This window comes from Hippichthys cyanospilos, chromosome 9 (assembly GCF_059441005.1).
Source record: "Hippichthys cyanospilos isolate Australia breed blue-spotted pipefish chromosome 9, RoL_Hcya_1.0, whole genome shotgun sequence".
Taxonomy (NCBI): domain Eukaryota; kingdom Metazoa; phylum Chordata; class Actinopteri; order Syngnathiformes; family Syngnathidae; genus Hippichthys; species Hippichthys cyanospilos.
In genome coordinates, this window is record NC_142377.1 from 19687157 (window position 1) to 19703224 (window position 16068).

At 46.2% G+C, this 16068-nt stretch overlaps 2 protein-coding genes across 4 annotated transcripts in view; both read left to right on the plus strand.

The window, feature by feature from the left end:
- The first annotated feature begins 680 nt into the window (after positions 1–680).
- Positions 681–11269, plus strand: prdm2b (PR domain containing 2, with ZNF domain b). Of its 2 annotated transcripts, none has more exons than XM_088424010.1 (4): positions 681–748; positions 5166–5251; positions 5498–9822; positions 9919–11269. In XM_088424010.1, the coding sequence occupies exons 2-4, from the start codon at positions 5233–5235 to the stop codon at positions 9934–9936; spliced, it is 4362 nt and encodes a 1453-aa protein (XP_088280136.1). In that variant the 5' UTR covers positions 681–748; positions 5166–5232; the 3' UTR covers positions 9937–11269. The 2 variants fall into 2 exon arrangements, with proteins under 2 accessions (XP_088280136.1, XP_088280135.1); XM_088424009.1 differs by lacking the exon at positions 681–748 and adding an exon at positions 803–1456.
- A 3450-nt stretch (positions 11270–14719) lies between these two features.
- kaznb (kazrin, periplakin interacting protein b) overlaps positions 14720–16068 on the plus strand; it is an 85472-nt gene continuing 84123 nt past the window's right edge. For both annotated transcript variants that reach the window (XM_088424289.1, XM_088424290.1), the window contains exons 1-2: positions 14720–14836; positions 14898–14984. In XM_088424289.1, the coding sequence (XP_088280415.1) occupies positions 14903–14984 (82 nt within the window). In that variant the 5' untranslated portion in view covers positions 14720–14836; positions 14898–14902. The remainder of the gene's footprint in view (positions 14837–14897; positions 14985–16068) is intronic.

Consider the following 16068-nt stretch of genomic DNA (forward strand, 5'->3'; position numbering starts at 1 on the left):
CCTTTTGGGATTTCTACAGAACAACCTCTTTAGGGTCTTGAGTTTTTTTGTTTTTTTTTAAGTCGTTAATTGGTGTTTCAATTGAGGGTTGGCTTTTCAAATTATGGTTATGGATACTGTGTCAAATTTGCATGTCAAGACCGAGTAGGCTTTCAGATTTGTGATTCAAGACCGGGTTACTTTCAGTCAAGGTTTACGCCGTTCATTTGGGTTTCAAGGCAGGTTTGAAGGGTTTTATTTTCGTGACTAAAATCAAAGTTAGGGTTGCTAAATTGAGGATCAAAGATAAGTTTCTGATTAGGATTGATGACTGGTTTCAAATAACACGTGAAGGCCCCAGCCTTCACACAATTAAGGTTTCCTTGCAAAGTTTATGCCTCTTTCGATGGTTGAGTCGCGCTCAGAGAACAAAGACAAATCACATTCGAAGAAAAACAAAACAAAAAGTGCGCTGTTCTTTTTTTGGGCGCAGACAAGTTGACATGAAAGGTACCAAAGGGCAACATGAACGCATCACAGCCAGATTAGATGCTCACCGTCCTAAATCTCCCCCCCTCGGCTAGGCGGTGACGGGAGGGCGGCGAGGCGGCGCGCGATTGGTGCTTGGGCTCGTCGCTCACTCGAGGCAGCCAATCGCGTCCGGAAACGAGCTGCTGCTGTCTGGCTGCTGGTGTGGTACAGCACCGAGCGAGGCGAGCCGAGACAACCCCGAGATAACAGCTGCACCGAAGAAAGGAAAACTGTCGAGGTGAGCGGTCTTTCCGTGCGTGCTTTTGGCAGAGGAGGAGGCACTTTTTCACTTTGATTTGACACACTTTTCTATCTCGTCGATTCCCGACATCGGACACCTCCGCTGAGTTAGCCGCGGAGTGATTTCCTAGCACTTAAGAGCTAAGTTGAGCTAGTGGTTAGCATTGGGAGGCTAGTCGATGAGTGTGAAGGAGGGAGGAGGAAGAGGAGGAAGAGAAGGGGGGCTTTTCTCCACTTTTATAGCCGATATCAAAGTCCTCGCCGCGGGTACCCAATGACACCCCAAAGTCGTTCCGCCAATCACCTCGTCGGGCGCTCGCCGGAGCTCGGCTCCGACGCCTCGTTGCCGAGCCCTCCCCCGCTCGAGCGGCTCCATGTCGAGGATGTGACCTTCCTGAGCTCCGAAAAGCATGAAAGCCATCCATCGGCGAGCCTCCACTTGATGGTGGCCTAGCGCAGCGAGCTAACGCTAAGCCGAGCGTCTGACTCTCCACCTGGCTACTATCCCCCCTCTGCAACCCCGCTGTCATCCGGGAACGATTTAAAACGCCCGTCGGTTTCGAACGTTTGCGGGGAGTGTTCGAACCGAACCGGCGTTCGCTTTAGGCTCCGGCGGAAGAACCAGTCGATCGGGTTGTCATGACTGGCGAATGCTAAGCGAAGCTAGTCTGCTAGTCCGGGACACCTCGGTGCATGGGGGCAGATGGTAAAGTATTTTCCTCTCTTCTCCCGCAAAATCGGACGACGTAACATTAAGGACACTTCGCCCCGAGACTTTGGGCGTCTGGAGTGCTTTGATAGATGGCACGGGGTTACGCTAGCACCCCATGCCATCGAAACGCCATTTCTTTAAAGTTGTGCAATCGCGTTAAAAGCTCTCGTATTATATACTTAGTTTGAATGATGGGCAATCAAACGAGGGAATTGTTTATTTGGATACATAATGTTCAACTGGCTCGGGAGTAAATAGCTCGCACTGTGCCATGAACTTTGGACACAGTTTTTTAGTCGGTAAAAGATAAATGGATCTTGCTGTTAGGCAGGCTCCTGTGACATGGATGAGTCTTCCTTGTTGGCTCATATATGGGAGTTGGCTCTCAATGCATGGATTGTGCTGAATTAGTGTAGAAAGCCCGTCAGTGAGGTTTCTTGCGAAGGTGAATGATTCAGCAGGATGAAGGTCGACGATTGGGCGTTTAAAACAGTGTGTAGCTCGAGTGGCGATTTCACAGTAGGCTTTTAACTCGGGCTAAGTTTTTCAATCGAGAATGTGGAGCCCCGGTCATGGTTTGAGACAAATTTGGGGTTTCCTGCAAATTTGGGGTTCAAATTTGGATTAAGAGCATTCTGTGCTCAAATTTCAAATACATTTGGGCTGTTTATTATCGATGAGTTGAAGAAAAACGTCACAGATCTGATCAGAAGGCGGGCCAATATTTATTTCAACGAGTTTATTTTCTGGGCAGTCAACCCTGCTGTCCGCAAAATTCATGCATTATTGATTCCTTTTGAAATGCATGGGGGAAATTAACTATTAATCTTGACAAATTCTCTTCAAACCATACAGTAGGAACAATCCCGTTGGAAAATAATTGATGAGTATCTGACTGTACATGTTGTGAAACATTGAATTATTCAACAAATGTCCCCCAATTCGATCAGCGACGTCTTTGCCCATTCGGCTTGTGACATCACTGATGATCACCGTTTTTGCATAAAAGACAAAATGTCTGCTGATCCCATCCAGCCAGTCCTCTGGAAAGTGTACGTTTTCTTTTGGAGTATCAAGCCAAAAATTATTTTCTGGCAAATATTGAAATTTCAATGTAGCATTTCAAGCTACGATTGGGATTTTAATCGTGATTCCAAGCAGGTCAGTGTTAAATGGTACAAAATTATGTGAACTGCGTCTCGATGCGTGCAATTGCTTCATATGAATAAGAAACCATATGGAGGAAATGCCTTTCAAGTCACAATATGGCTTGAATGTGAATCACCTTAAATGAACTTGTCTTACTCAGTCCATGTTGACATCATGCAGTAGTAAGCTGTGTCCTCAAGTGCATGCATACAAAATAGCGGACCTCACACTAACTCTCTCGCTCTGCTTTGATTTTGAATTATGCTTTGGATCATGTGACCTCAGTTGATCACGGTGGACTTCGAAATAGCCATTTAGCACGTCATACAAGCATCACTGAAGCCACTAGTAATCCCCGTAACATATAAATAGAAAACAAATGAAAAGCACTTACTATGGCATTAACTTAGCATGACCCCTAACCCATTAAAATAACCTTTTTGAACTGCACAGATAATATTTAAAGTAACGTTTGAACTTGCATAGGGTAGCTAAATACATTAACCTGATAGTATATTCACAGTCCTCCCGTTACTGTGTGAAAGCCGTTTCATTTTGCGAAAAGTATTCACAAATGATGCCCCTGTGATGCATTTAAGGTCCACGATGAGTCATCAAGGTTACTCAAAATATATGTCACAGGAATATAAACAAAAAAGCCAAAGCTGTGGCAAAATGCATGTTCAAAGACTTGGTATCTTTTCATTTAATCCTGTCAGAGGGACCCATTTTAGAAGTGTATATAAGCGTAAAAATCCTAATTCAGTCTCACCGCATTCCCATCGTTTTGCGCCAGTACGGCGCCGGGCGTTGGAAAGCTCGTTGAATGTGAGCGAAGTTTCCGATGTTGCTCGCTGTAAAAGCGGCGTAATGCTCAGAAATCCTGTCCGGACAGCTAGATTGAGATTTCCACCATGTCGGAACGGACACGTCTCACATCGCGCACTTATTATAAAGTGACTCAAAGCTGCTTTATAAATAGCTCGAATGCTTGATTCATCTTGACTTACAAAAGCTTGAGTGACTCCAATGAAAATAAATTGACCTGATGTTTGTCGTTTACGCATAAGTAAAATGAAATAGCGCGACAATGAAATGCATGTGGAAAGATTTTATCACAAGGAAGAGTTGTAAACAATGAAATGCATATATTTTGTTACACAATGTTGTATGCGGTAATTGAGTAAACAAACTTACATGACTGAAGTTCTAATGTCAAGAAAAAACTAAGGTTATGACATTGGAGTTCCAATTACGAGAATTAAGTCCTCTTGTGTACATTAGAGGAATAAAAAAAACACAAAAGTCGATCTGAGAATATTAGTTTTTAGTTAAATTGAAGTTTTGCACAAATAATAGAAAAATGTTTCAGCTTTTCCAGGAAATAAGACAAAAAAAAATGTGTTAAAAATGAAAGGGCACAAGCAAAGCGTATGAAATTGAGGCCCTCTACAATGATACTGTGCTGGATACAGTATGTAAAATAAATCATCATATTTACTCATAAACAAACACCTAAAAACTATTTTAAGTAATGCAGATACAAATTTGAATAATTTGGTTTTGGGTATACTTAATTTATCGTGTTGAATTAAAAAAGAAAATCCCAACACATAATGTTTCAGTATTTGAATACAGATTAATTTGCCTAGTTGAGTAATTAAAATTCTTAATTTGAACATATTCTTCAATAAGTTCTGGCATGTACATATTTATATTTGGTTTTCGTTAAATACTATGCAGGTTGTTTTAGTACGATCAAACTAACTTCTTTACAGCAAAATAACTGCAAAGATTTACAAGTTCTGTATTTTCTGTATTCCTTCCAATTATTGAAATAACTTCTTTTCCAATCAATGGCCTGCCCTTTAATTCTATCATGAGCCATTGTTTTTGTCATGCACCTGTATCAAACTTTTTTTTTTTTGATCAATAAATACTCCCACTGTAACCAATGTTTTTTCAATGCAATTTTTTTTTTTTTAATTCAAATTGCTGGTGATGTTGGGCATGTTTTTTGTCTCTAAAAACCGCATTGACTGGAACATATATCGAATTTGGTCAAATGCTAATCATAACGTGCCGTGAAAAGTTTGTCAAGCGTTTTCGAAAAATTGGCATAACAATCAGATGAGTCGCAAATTATTATAACTTTCTAATAACTTATATACCTATATAAATATACTTTAAAATCTATTGTAACTTTATTATAACTTTGCCAGTTTCATACCACCTGGAATTGCACTGCTTGTAATAACTCTTCACCTGTGACTAAAAACAGTCCTACCAAAAGTGGCATTAACTTTTTGATAAAGTCAATATTGAATCCATAGTTCTCTTTTAAATTCTTATTTTGTGGGATGCAAGTTCTGTTGATGCGTTTTTTTTGTTGGTTACAGGGTTACTGAACATGCTATGTATGTTACAGTTTTTCAAAACTTCAATTTTACTATCTGAAATCTGTCGTTGTCCTCGGTAAGATTTTCATTTGCTGAAATAATGGTGAAAATGCCCCTTTGTTTTCAAATTGTCATGTTTTTCTCCTTGTTTGCAGCAAGAAGAAAGCTGTTACAAGTGATTGGGCGCCCTCGCAGAAAGCAAGTGGAGACCAATCTGTGGAGATGTGGGATGGGGAAGAAGGCAAGTGGACTTTCACCATGTTGACCTAGTGATTATGTGTCTTCAACAGCCTTCCTGTCACTTTTCCTACAAGAATTTGAAACGCATTCTTCAGTGGGAATGAGAAAAAAAAATCAACACGCCGAGTTATAAATGTCTGAGCAAGCTATTAATTTCAAAATGATCTATGAATTATGTCGTAAATAATATAATACATGATCCTGGGTGTCAATTTATTTGCCTGACATTCTTGATGACTGTTGACAGGTGTGAAGCAGGAGGATGAGAAGCCATTAACGCAAGGACCTTCCAAAGTCCCGCCCACAGAAACGATGGACCACAGAAATGTGCAGGACATGTCGGTCGCTACGCATGGGACAAATGAAGAGGAGGGGGAAGAAGAGGAAGAAAGTGCCCACGATTTGCAGGTGCCCGACGAAGCCCTGCGGCAGCCCGACATGTCCCTCAGAGGCCTCGGAAGAAGCCAGTCCCAGTCTTCCCCGCCTCGCGAGCAAGAACAGGAAGCCGACACGGATCCCGACTTCGACCCCTTGCTCGAAGGGGATCCCCGCGGAGATTCGTTCCCCTGTCAGCACTGTGAACGGCACTTCTCCACCAGGCAGGGTCTGGAGCGTCACGTACACATTCATGCCGTCACTGGCCAGCAAGCGCAAGTGTTCAAGTGCCGATACTGTAGCAAGTCCTTCGGCTCACAGGTGGGTCGCCGGCGCCACGAGAGGAGGCACGAGAGCGGCCTGAGGAAGAAGCCCGGGTCCTTGGCCGGGACGGCGCATCTGCTCAGCCCGTCGGTGCAGACGGATGTTTCCAGTCCCGACTGCGCCAGCCCCACGAGTCACTTTGCCGCCGTGGGCTCGCAGATTGTCGGAGGACCCGCGCAATACCTCGAAACCCCGAGGAAGGAGTCGGGGCCTCATGCCGACCCTCCCTTCCTTTTAGATGAAAACGGGGCATCCAAAGAGCTCCACCCTTGCAAGTACTGTAACAAAGCATTTGGCACGCACACCAACATGCGACGGCACCAGCGCAGAATACACGAACGACACCTGTTGCCGAAAGGCGTTCGCCGGAAAGGCATGCTGCTGCAGGAGGCGTCGGCGCAGCCGCCCCCCAACGCGTCGCCCAATACCGGCCCCGCCCTGGTCTACCTTCCCAGCGCCGACACGGAAGACGAGGCCGACCGGGACGATTACGTGGTGGACATATCCAAAAACATCTCTGAGAATTTGCGCTTCTACATCGACGGCAAGATAGTGTCCACCAGCGCAGTTAGCAGCTGCGAGGTCATCGAGGTGGACACTCGATCGGCCGCCCTCTTCGGTCTGGACGCCGTCATCATCGGCCCCAATCAGCTCAGCCAGGCGCTGAAAGTGGAGGCGCGAGCCAGTACAGCCAAGCAAACGTCCAACTTCTGTCCGTCGTCATCCAAAAGAAGAACGTCGACGCCGCCCCTTGTTCCCAGCCTCAAAGTGGAGACGGAAGCTGCGTCGTTCGCGACCCCTTCTTCGTCCACGGCTTCGCCCTCTCCGAGCTTGCTAGTGGGCGGCCTTATCCAGCAAGCGGCGGATTCATCTGCATTTCAGCGTGAGAAAACTGTGTATCTGTCGCCCAAGCTCAAGCAGCTCCTCCAGACGCAAGACGTTCATAAGTCCATCACGCTCATAACAGAGAGCCACAGGCTGGCATCGCCGCTTTCAGTCACGTCGCTGCAAGGTCCCTCGGGTCGCTTTAAAAGACGGACCACCTCGCCCCCGGCGTCACCCCAGCTCACGCCGCCATTTCGGGCGGAGGCGGTGAGCTCGTACACCCTCAAGGTGCCCAAAGTGGAGAACCTCAGTGTGTCTCCGCTGGGAAACTCTCTGGACAAGGATGACACTGTAGCCTTGAGCCCTTGTGGAAGTAACCACGGCCAAACCTCCTCTGGCAGCGGAGGCAACGCTTGCAATCAACAACCCTTGGACCTGTCCAACACTGTCAGTCGAAGAAGTGACCCCGCCGCTAAGGTTCTCGGCGATTCTGCGCTTGACTTGACCTTGCATCGAAAGAGCGCTCCCGATCCGGACTTAAAGGGAAGCGCGGCTCCGCAGCTGCAGGTCAAAAAGAGGAAGCCGAACACCAGTATGCTTGAAAAGGTGCTGATGAACGAGTACGTGGGTTTACCTTTGCCGACGGAGGAGGGACCCTCGCCGCTCGCTGCCCTGAGCTTTCAACCGCACTCTCCCAACGCCGAGTCTGCCCACGCCTCTCCTCCATCCTTAACCCCCGTCACCATGAATCCCTCCTCGCCCGGCACCTCGAGCGTCACGTCCACGACGCCGCCTCCGCCCGTACTACCCACCATGCCCTCGCCGCCGGCCGCGGCCAACTCTCCTCTCTCCCAGCCCTCGGACTCCTCGGTCCAGCGGCCTCTTCCCGTCTTGTCGCCAAAGATGTCGCCGAGGTCGCCGCAACTCCCACCGGAAGAGGCGGAGACTTTGTTCGTCGGTCACGACGAAAACGAGGAAGAGCGGCCTCACTCCGAGACACTGGACTCCCCGAACACTCCGCTCCGAGATCCCCCCGATCCCCCCGATCACCCCGCGCCTCCTGAGCCTTCTTCGGTCGGCACGTCCGCTTCAGAAGACGTTTCTCTCACGGAGGCGAGCGGCGGCCTGCTGAACGGTGAACCAAAACAAGACCTCAACTCAGGAACTCCAAAGTCCGAAAACTCCGACTCGGCCGCTCTCTCGCCCCGGCCGGAGTCCGTGCCGACACCTCCCCCTCCCCTTGCGTCGCATGACCCGACCTCATTGCTGCTTCCGCAAAGCCTTCCTCACGCCGACATAAAAGAGGAGCCTGAGAATTGCACAGATGACCCCTCCGTCGTAAACCATGTGCCTGTGGATGATGTCGACCCTTCGCCCGCGCCTCTCGAAAAGAAACTCGATAATCCCCCCGCGGCAGAAAAAATCGACTCCGTTTATTGCAAGACTTTTGTTTGTAATGTCTGTGAGAGCCCGTTCGGCTCCATGAAGGAGCTCAGCGGGCATATTGGCGAGCACGCCTCGGATTGGCCCTTCAAGTGCGAGTTCTGCTTGCAGCTGTTTGGCGACGCAGACGCCCTTCTTGGCCATCGGACCGCGCTACACGGGGTGGGCACAATCTTTGTGTGCTCGGTTTGTTCGAAGGAGTTTGCCTTTCTCTGCAATCTGCAACAGCACCAAAAAGATCTGCATCCAAATGACGCCTGCACACATACCTCCGTGGAGAGCGGTAAACTCAGGCCACAAAACTACACCGACCCATCCAGAGCCAAAGAAGAAATCATTTCCACACCCGCACAAGAGACTTCTGAAGACGCACCAGAACAAAATGGTGACGTAAAGACCGCAAAGGCGGAACCCGACCTTAACGGTAATCACGCCGACGACGGCATGGACGACCCCAACGAGGAGCTTTACACTACGATAAAGATCATGGCTTCCGAGGGCGGGAAGCCTAAAGGGCCCGACGTCCGCCTCGGCCAGAACCAGCATTACCCCAGTTACAAGCCGCCCCCCTTCCCCTATCACAGCCGTTCCCATGCCGGCTCCATGGCCTCCGCCACCAACTTCACCACGCACAACATCCCGCAGACCTTCACCACCGCCATCCGCTGCACCAAGTGCGGCAACGGCTTTGACAACATGCCCGAGCTGCACCAGCACATTTTGGCTTGCGCCAACGCCAGCGACAAGAAGCGCTACACTCCCAAAAAGAACCCCATCCCCCTCAAGCAAATAGTCAAGTCTCCCAACGGAGTCGCGTCACCCTCGGCGGGCCAGAGTGCCTTCCGACGAATGGGCCAGCCGAAGAGGCTTCATTTTAATCAGGACGTGAGCAAAACTAAAATGAGTGCCCTGAGTAAGAAGAAAAACCAGCTGATCCAGAAGGCCATTTCGCAGAAGAACAAAGCCGCCACCTCGGCAAAGAAGGCCGCCGTCAAAGTGGAAGAGGAGCAGAGTAACGTCTGCCCCCACTGCGGCCGCGAGTTTACTTACCAGGCCAGTCTAAGTAAGCACATGGCCGTCAGCTGCCCCATGAAACCCGCCGCCAAAAAGGCCAAGAAAAGACTGGAGGACAAGAAGAAAGAAGTAACGTCCGCCGTGGATAAAAATTTGAGGAGGAAAGACTGCGAAGCCACTCAAACGGAGCCGGAACTCAAACCCCTCGGAAAGACGAGAGCCCGGAGCTCCGGTGCGGCGGAGCTTCCCGAAACGCCGCCGATGGCTAAGGGCAGAAATGCGCAGAAGAGGCCCGCTTCGTTGCAGGCGGCGGCCGCCGCCAAAAAAGCCAAGAAGAGCCCGGCTCAGGCGTCGCCCGCACGCTCGCCCGGTGACGCCGCGGCACAAAGGCCGCCAGCGAGGATGCAGCGCATGGGCAAAGCGATGCCCAAGAAGTCGGCGGAGCCCAAGTCGCCGCCGCCGCAGCCCAAGAAAGAAGAGCGCTTCTCTCTCCGGATGAGGGAGCGGCTTGGCGGTCCAGTCACCAGGAGCTCGCAGATAGCAGCCCCCGCTGCCGAGGACGCACCGACGCCTGAGCTTAAAGATGCTCCGGTGGGTGATTCTTCTTTTTTTTTTTTTTGGAGGGGGCGGGGGGGTTCTGATGCCTGCTTATGAGGTTTTCAATCAACTACATGTGTCTGATTCCAGGAGGGGCTGATGAAGTAAGCCGCGCTGACCTCGTTGGGCTCCTGGGACATCTTGTCCCACACTTGGGGACAACTCGAATGCCTTGCCGGACTTGTTTTTGTTTGGGTTTTTTTTTTTTCCTCCAACTTGTCATACAAATTAAACTGAGCCTCCATTTATTTTTTTTAAAGCCAGCATTGCAAAAAAAAAACAAAAAAAAATAGCACACTATAAATGACAGTGTGTGTGTGCGTGCGTGTGTGTGTGTGTGTGTAAAACGTGTCATTACTTGACCCAAAACAGTAACATTAGGGCTCTGTCAAAGCTGATCTATTGCAAATGGCAATCATGCATCAGTTAGGGAAAGGCGCTTAACACAGCTTCTCTGCTTGTTTTAGGTTTATTTTGGACTTTTATTTTCCCTGAGAGTCTCCTAATGCATGTGATGAAATATAGTATATATTATAGACGGTAACAAATTTCCAAGTCTCTTCCAGTGGCCGCTGGCTTCAGTTCATACGTTTTGCTTTGTTTTTCAAACTTGTGTCGGACTACGACCTCTGTAGCGGTCTTATTGTAGAAAATGTTCTGTTGGCTTATCATTTGTGTGGGGAAATGAAATGTGGCAGTTGACTGCAACAATTGGTCCTCAGGAATTCTGTGTGTGCGCGCGCGCATGTGTGTATGATGGACAAATGTTAATTTCTCCAGTCTCGATCTCAACGACATCTCATTTTTAATTGTCTCTTCATATCTTGTTTTTTGACTTTAACGTGCGATTTCAGATGGAACAATGTGGTCCCCCGTCGACCTAACGTGCATTGAGATTGATCCTCGTGAAAACAAAACAAACAAAAAAAACTAACATCGTTATTACGTCCCCACAGCACTTTAGAATCAACTGCCAAAATGTGTAAAAGATTGGCCTCATGAATGGAACAATGGAATGTATTCATCAGTGTTTTTGTTTTTGCTGTAAATTGGTCACATTTGTCATGTTCAAATTGCATGATTGAAACAATTTTGGACAAATGGGTGTAACAGTATCTCTTGTTCCCACATTCTTTGTGTGTTTTTCGTTTAAAATGTAATATTTGTTTCAGAGCCATGCCACATAATGTAACAAAATGGATGCCGGTGTCCCTTCAAACGCATTTATGCTTGCTTAAATGAATCGAGCTCAGACAATGGCGACGCCGCTCGAAAAAGCTGTAGCATGTACATGGGGAAAGTAAATTGAACACTGAATGGACACTAATTTATATTTCCACAATGAATCAAAGTGTTTTGCCTTGCAGCGTTAATGGAGAAATTGTGTTTCAGGATGAACAAACATCCCATATGACCTCAAGTAAAACATTGCTATAATTGACCCAACAAATGTGATTTGTCCAAATGCTTGGATTCTTTCCTTCCATTCTTCGAGAAAAACTGAATGTGCTTTGGATTTGGACTGTAAAACTGCTGACAAGTGAGAGAGGTTACAGAGGATTTCTTCCATTTATTCCTTTTTACATACGTATTAAAAAAAATGCCTTTACGAAGATTAAGATTATTACCTATAAAAATTGTGTAAGTACACCTAAACCTTAACGAAAGAAAAAAAATCAATATAAATCAACTTTTAACAACTTAATTATTTTTTACAGTGTTTGCACGGGTTACAGCTTAGTCTAAAACAGTCTAAAAAATAAAGCTTGACATTAAAGAAATGTGAAGGTCATCTTTGAAAAGAGAATTTCTCAAGCCATTTTTCTAGAGTTGTATTGTTTATTGTTTTTGACGCATGTGCATGTCATATTGTGACTAATTGTGGGATAATGCTGCAGGTAAGAGCACACAAGAAACCATGCGAGTGCCTAAATTGATTGCATTTTTGATATCTGTTTTAAGATGAGATCATCCTGGTAAATGGGTGTTGCCCATATAAACGTTGAGGGAAACAATGCTTGTATTTTGTAATTTAAAGGCGATATGTTCTGTGTGTCTACAGTATTTTCAAAGCAACATTCGTTAATTCTGCGTTTGTGGAATGCGAAGCCGTAAAATCCACGCGTTTTATGCATTGGATGCGCTAAATGCCATGTAAAAAATGTTAGCGATTAAATCCTAAAAACGGCGTTCGTCCTTCTATTGACTAAGTCTTGACTAGAGAAAAATGAAGTCGTTCGCAGAGCGATACTGCCATCTAGAGGCTATGACAGAAATTGTGTTTGTTTCTAGTGTCAAACTAATTAGCAGGTATTTTTGCATTTGTGTTTAGTCTCGCTGACAGAATAAGTTCCGGTTTCCTGTTTGGTAGGTGTCACGCTTTTTAATTCACCGTCGGCTTTCACGGTCAGGTGCGTTATCTGTAAAGCTGTTACCTATTTGCACTGCACAATAAAACTTGAACATATTGTTACTTAAACGTCAGGATGGTTCTGAAGAATCGTAGTTTTGACCTGCTTGGTTACAATCCAGTGTGTGCTAGTCATGTGATGGTGCACTTTTATGGCTGTAGTTTAGTGTGTGTGTGCGTGTGTGTGTGTTTGCTGCTGTCAAACTGTGAAATACTTTTTTTGTAGCACAGCACACCGCTGTGCCCCCAACTCTTTTCATGAAAATGCAAATCGTTCAGCTCGCCACCCGCTTTGACGCCACGATATCGCAACCAGGATTAAAATACCAAAGAGTAGAAGTTTGAGCATTACGATTATTTTTTTCGCTACCGCTCGGAAAGGGAATGTGGCAAGTTGGCCCGAGGGTCGCCATGCCAACCGCATCCCAATTTGCCAGTGCCTTCGAGGCTTGTGAGAATAATATATATTGATGTAATTTGATGCCGGCATGTGGTCTTTGATCTCACCGCCTGGGATTTGTTTAGACTCATTACACAATTTTCACAACATACTTCAAGTCATTCATCAGTTTCTTGTCAGATGTTTTCGCCACTTTCTCATCCTCTTTTTTTCTCCCCCTACCTTGTCCTCTTCACAGGGTGGAGATTAACCTCTTGAGGTTCCCAGCGGCGGGCCGAGCCTCGAGATGGATGGAGGGGATTTGCATCAAGTGGAATGCGAGAGGGAAGGAAGAGAGATGAAGGTGTGGAGATGAAGTGGAGGTTGGAAACAATGTACACTAGATCAAAAGAATTGCCCGGGTTTCTTTCGCTGCATCTCTGTACGAAATATAAAAGGCTGTTCTAGAAATTAACATCTCCATCTACCAGCATGCTCTTAAAACACTGAAAAAAAAAACCAACGTAGCATTGTAAGCTAGAAATTCACTTTAAGCCACAATTTCATTCGTGTAATATTTATTCACTAATACACTGTATTATTTACAAAACACATTTGTAACATCTCCATAACTGTGTTTGCAATCATCCAAAATGTCTAAAAATATTTGCAAGTGAATGACTTGCGTATGAAGGAGGAAATTAGCATCACCAGCTGCCTGCCAGATTGTGCTTGAAACTGTACAAAATTACATCAAAAAGCAGTGAAATGTATTAATTATCACCTCCATAAGCACAGCCGTTCAGGTTAAAATATTTATATCCATCTTGGGTGTTACCAACAGATCCAAAAAAAGTTGGTGTAATACCTTACTTTACTGTCATACCTTGTTGCACAAGAAGAATACCATCATTCTGTCAGTGACAATTTGAAATCACTATTGCATAGAAAACAAATCGGCACTATCTAGCTGTATGCCTTTGAGAAAGAGTTTGTAATTTTGTTTTTTTTTAAGAATGTGTTCGGGTGGCATTAATGACATAAAATGTTCTATGCCTCCACACATGATATTCTGATTAAAATTTCGTTTTTGGGATATGCATTAGACAGCGAAATCCACCTGTTTTTATCCCTTTTTTTTGACACTTTTTGACACTTCATCAAGGTTGCCTCGCGGCTCAAGTAACAACCAATCATGGCTCAGCTTGCAAATGTCACATGACCAAACAGATGAGCCCTGATTGGTCTTCACCTGACCCCTAAGCAACTGTGATGTCATTGTCAGTCGGCAGCAGGTGGTAAAATGTCCGCCCCGCCGAGATGTTCAAAAGCAGATGGATTTTGATGCTGTCGCGATCCAGTCGTCGAGGGCTGCATGTTTTCTCATTTTCTCACCCCGGCACACCTGATTCCAAAGATTATCTTATCATCAAGCTGTGCAGTAGCAGAAAATGATCCTCATCATTTGAAAAAAAGTGTGTTTGAGAGAGAAGTTCCAAAAACATGCAGACAGGAGTTGGACACCTGTGACATAGAGCATATGGGTGGCCGAGTATAATCCAGGATTTTTATCTTAACCTCTCAGCAGACACACTTTATTCAGCTGATTAGTTCATCAGCAAGATTGGCAGAAGCCTGATAACGACCTTGATTTAAGTCAAGTGTGTTGGTTGAAGGGAAACACCGGGCTGGATCGTGGCTCTGGAGGAGCAGATTTAGTCACCCCGACATACAACATAACATAAATTTGGGGATTGGCTTCTCCTTTAAATAACTTACTTCCTGCTGCCTTCATTTTCAGCTGAAGATTGTTGATTGACTGATTGAATTCACACAAGTTTACAAACCGAAACCCTTTCACAAGTATGACGTATAAATTCCTGGTTAAAATGATCTTCCCGCGCCGTGGAAGCAGATTAGCGCAATAATGACCGCATTAGCCGGCGTACAGTAGTATGTGAAACTTAGCACTTGTCTGTGTAAAATGGTGAGCGTCATTATCCTTGACCGCGCTACCTGAAATAGCGACGCCCTCCTTATTACACAAGAATGCACTTTCCCACCGAGACCACCTTCCACAGCCCCTCCCTTCACCCGGCAGTCAGCCAGCCGCCTCTCCTCGCCATCTCTCCTCCCTCCCCGTTGCCGTCGCCTGCGCAGCGAGCGCTCCTCGCTCACATCGCCGCCAGCCAGCCGGGAAGCGGAGCTTGTTTGGGAAGGTAAGCCCCGTTCCTTCCTTCCGTCTTTTTGCCATCCCGCCGTGACGCCGATCTCTTGTAGCCGCCATGGAGGATACGCTCACCTGCCGCGGCCAGGACGCCACCTTCTCCCAGGTGTTCGGGCGCCAGGGACAGCTGATGCAAGCCAGTGAGTTGACGTCCCTTTCCGCGGCGCCTTTGGCGCGGTCGGCAGATTCAAGTCGCACGCGCCCGTCGCGGAACGTCAGATGGCGTTTTCGTCAATTTTGCACGGCCCTCGGAGGACTTTATTCATCTCCGTCGCTGCTCGACCGCACCCGCTAACCTTCCCTTTGGACTCTTCGCGTCGACTTGGTGCAACAGATCCTTCTCATCCATCAGTGATGAAAAAAGGAAGCTAGAAAGAGGAGGCGTTTTTAAAGAGTTGATTTAACATGATACGCCGCACAGGTTCATGATGTCAATTGTCGGTCTATGATGGCAACACAGCTGCAAAAGTGCGCGTTTTCTTCTTAAAGGAGAAACGCCATTTTCTTCGTCTCACTTTTGACATGCGTTACTCAGATTAAGCCAATTCGTCACCTTTTTTTTTAACCATCCTTCATCGCCTCGGTAAAGGAAGGGTGTCGGCGGGACGTCGTAAAAATGGATCGTTGAAGTCCATGGTCGTCATTGGCACAGAATGAGTTGATTTGCGGTCGGTCGGATTCATGGATATTTATTTGTACCTCGAACTTAGCAAGTGCTATCCAGCATTTGAAGGGATGAAGCCACACTTATTCGCATTGTTGACTTTGTGACTTGAATTTTGTCAAGCTGAAGTGTACTCCTAAAAGACTGCAAATGAACGTGTTCAGTTAGTTACCCGCTTTAATTTTAGAAGATGAAGAAACACTCTTTAATATTAACTCTTTTAGCACCGACGTAGCAAATGTAATATAAATAAAAAAACGTAGACCTACAATCATGTAAAAAATATCATTCATGTGATTGATTTATTTTGCATATTATTCAACTTTATTGTAGGTTTTTAAAAGAAACCGTTTTTTTTGTCCTCCACTAGAGGTCGCTAAATCTTACACACCCTCCTTGTGGAAAAAAAAAACTGGCACGTAATTCATGGTGCATTGACCTTCATGTAAATCCTAACATACAAGACCACAACATTTACGCGTAATACATCTCATATTGTTCATTGTAAGACAGATGAATTCATTGCTTGCGTTTGTTAAAAATTCACCTGACCTTGATAA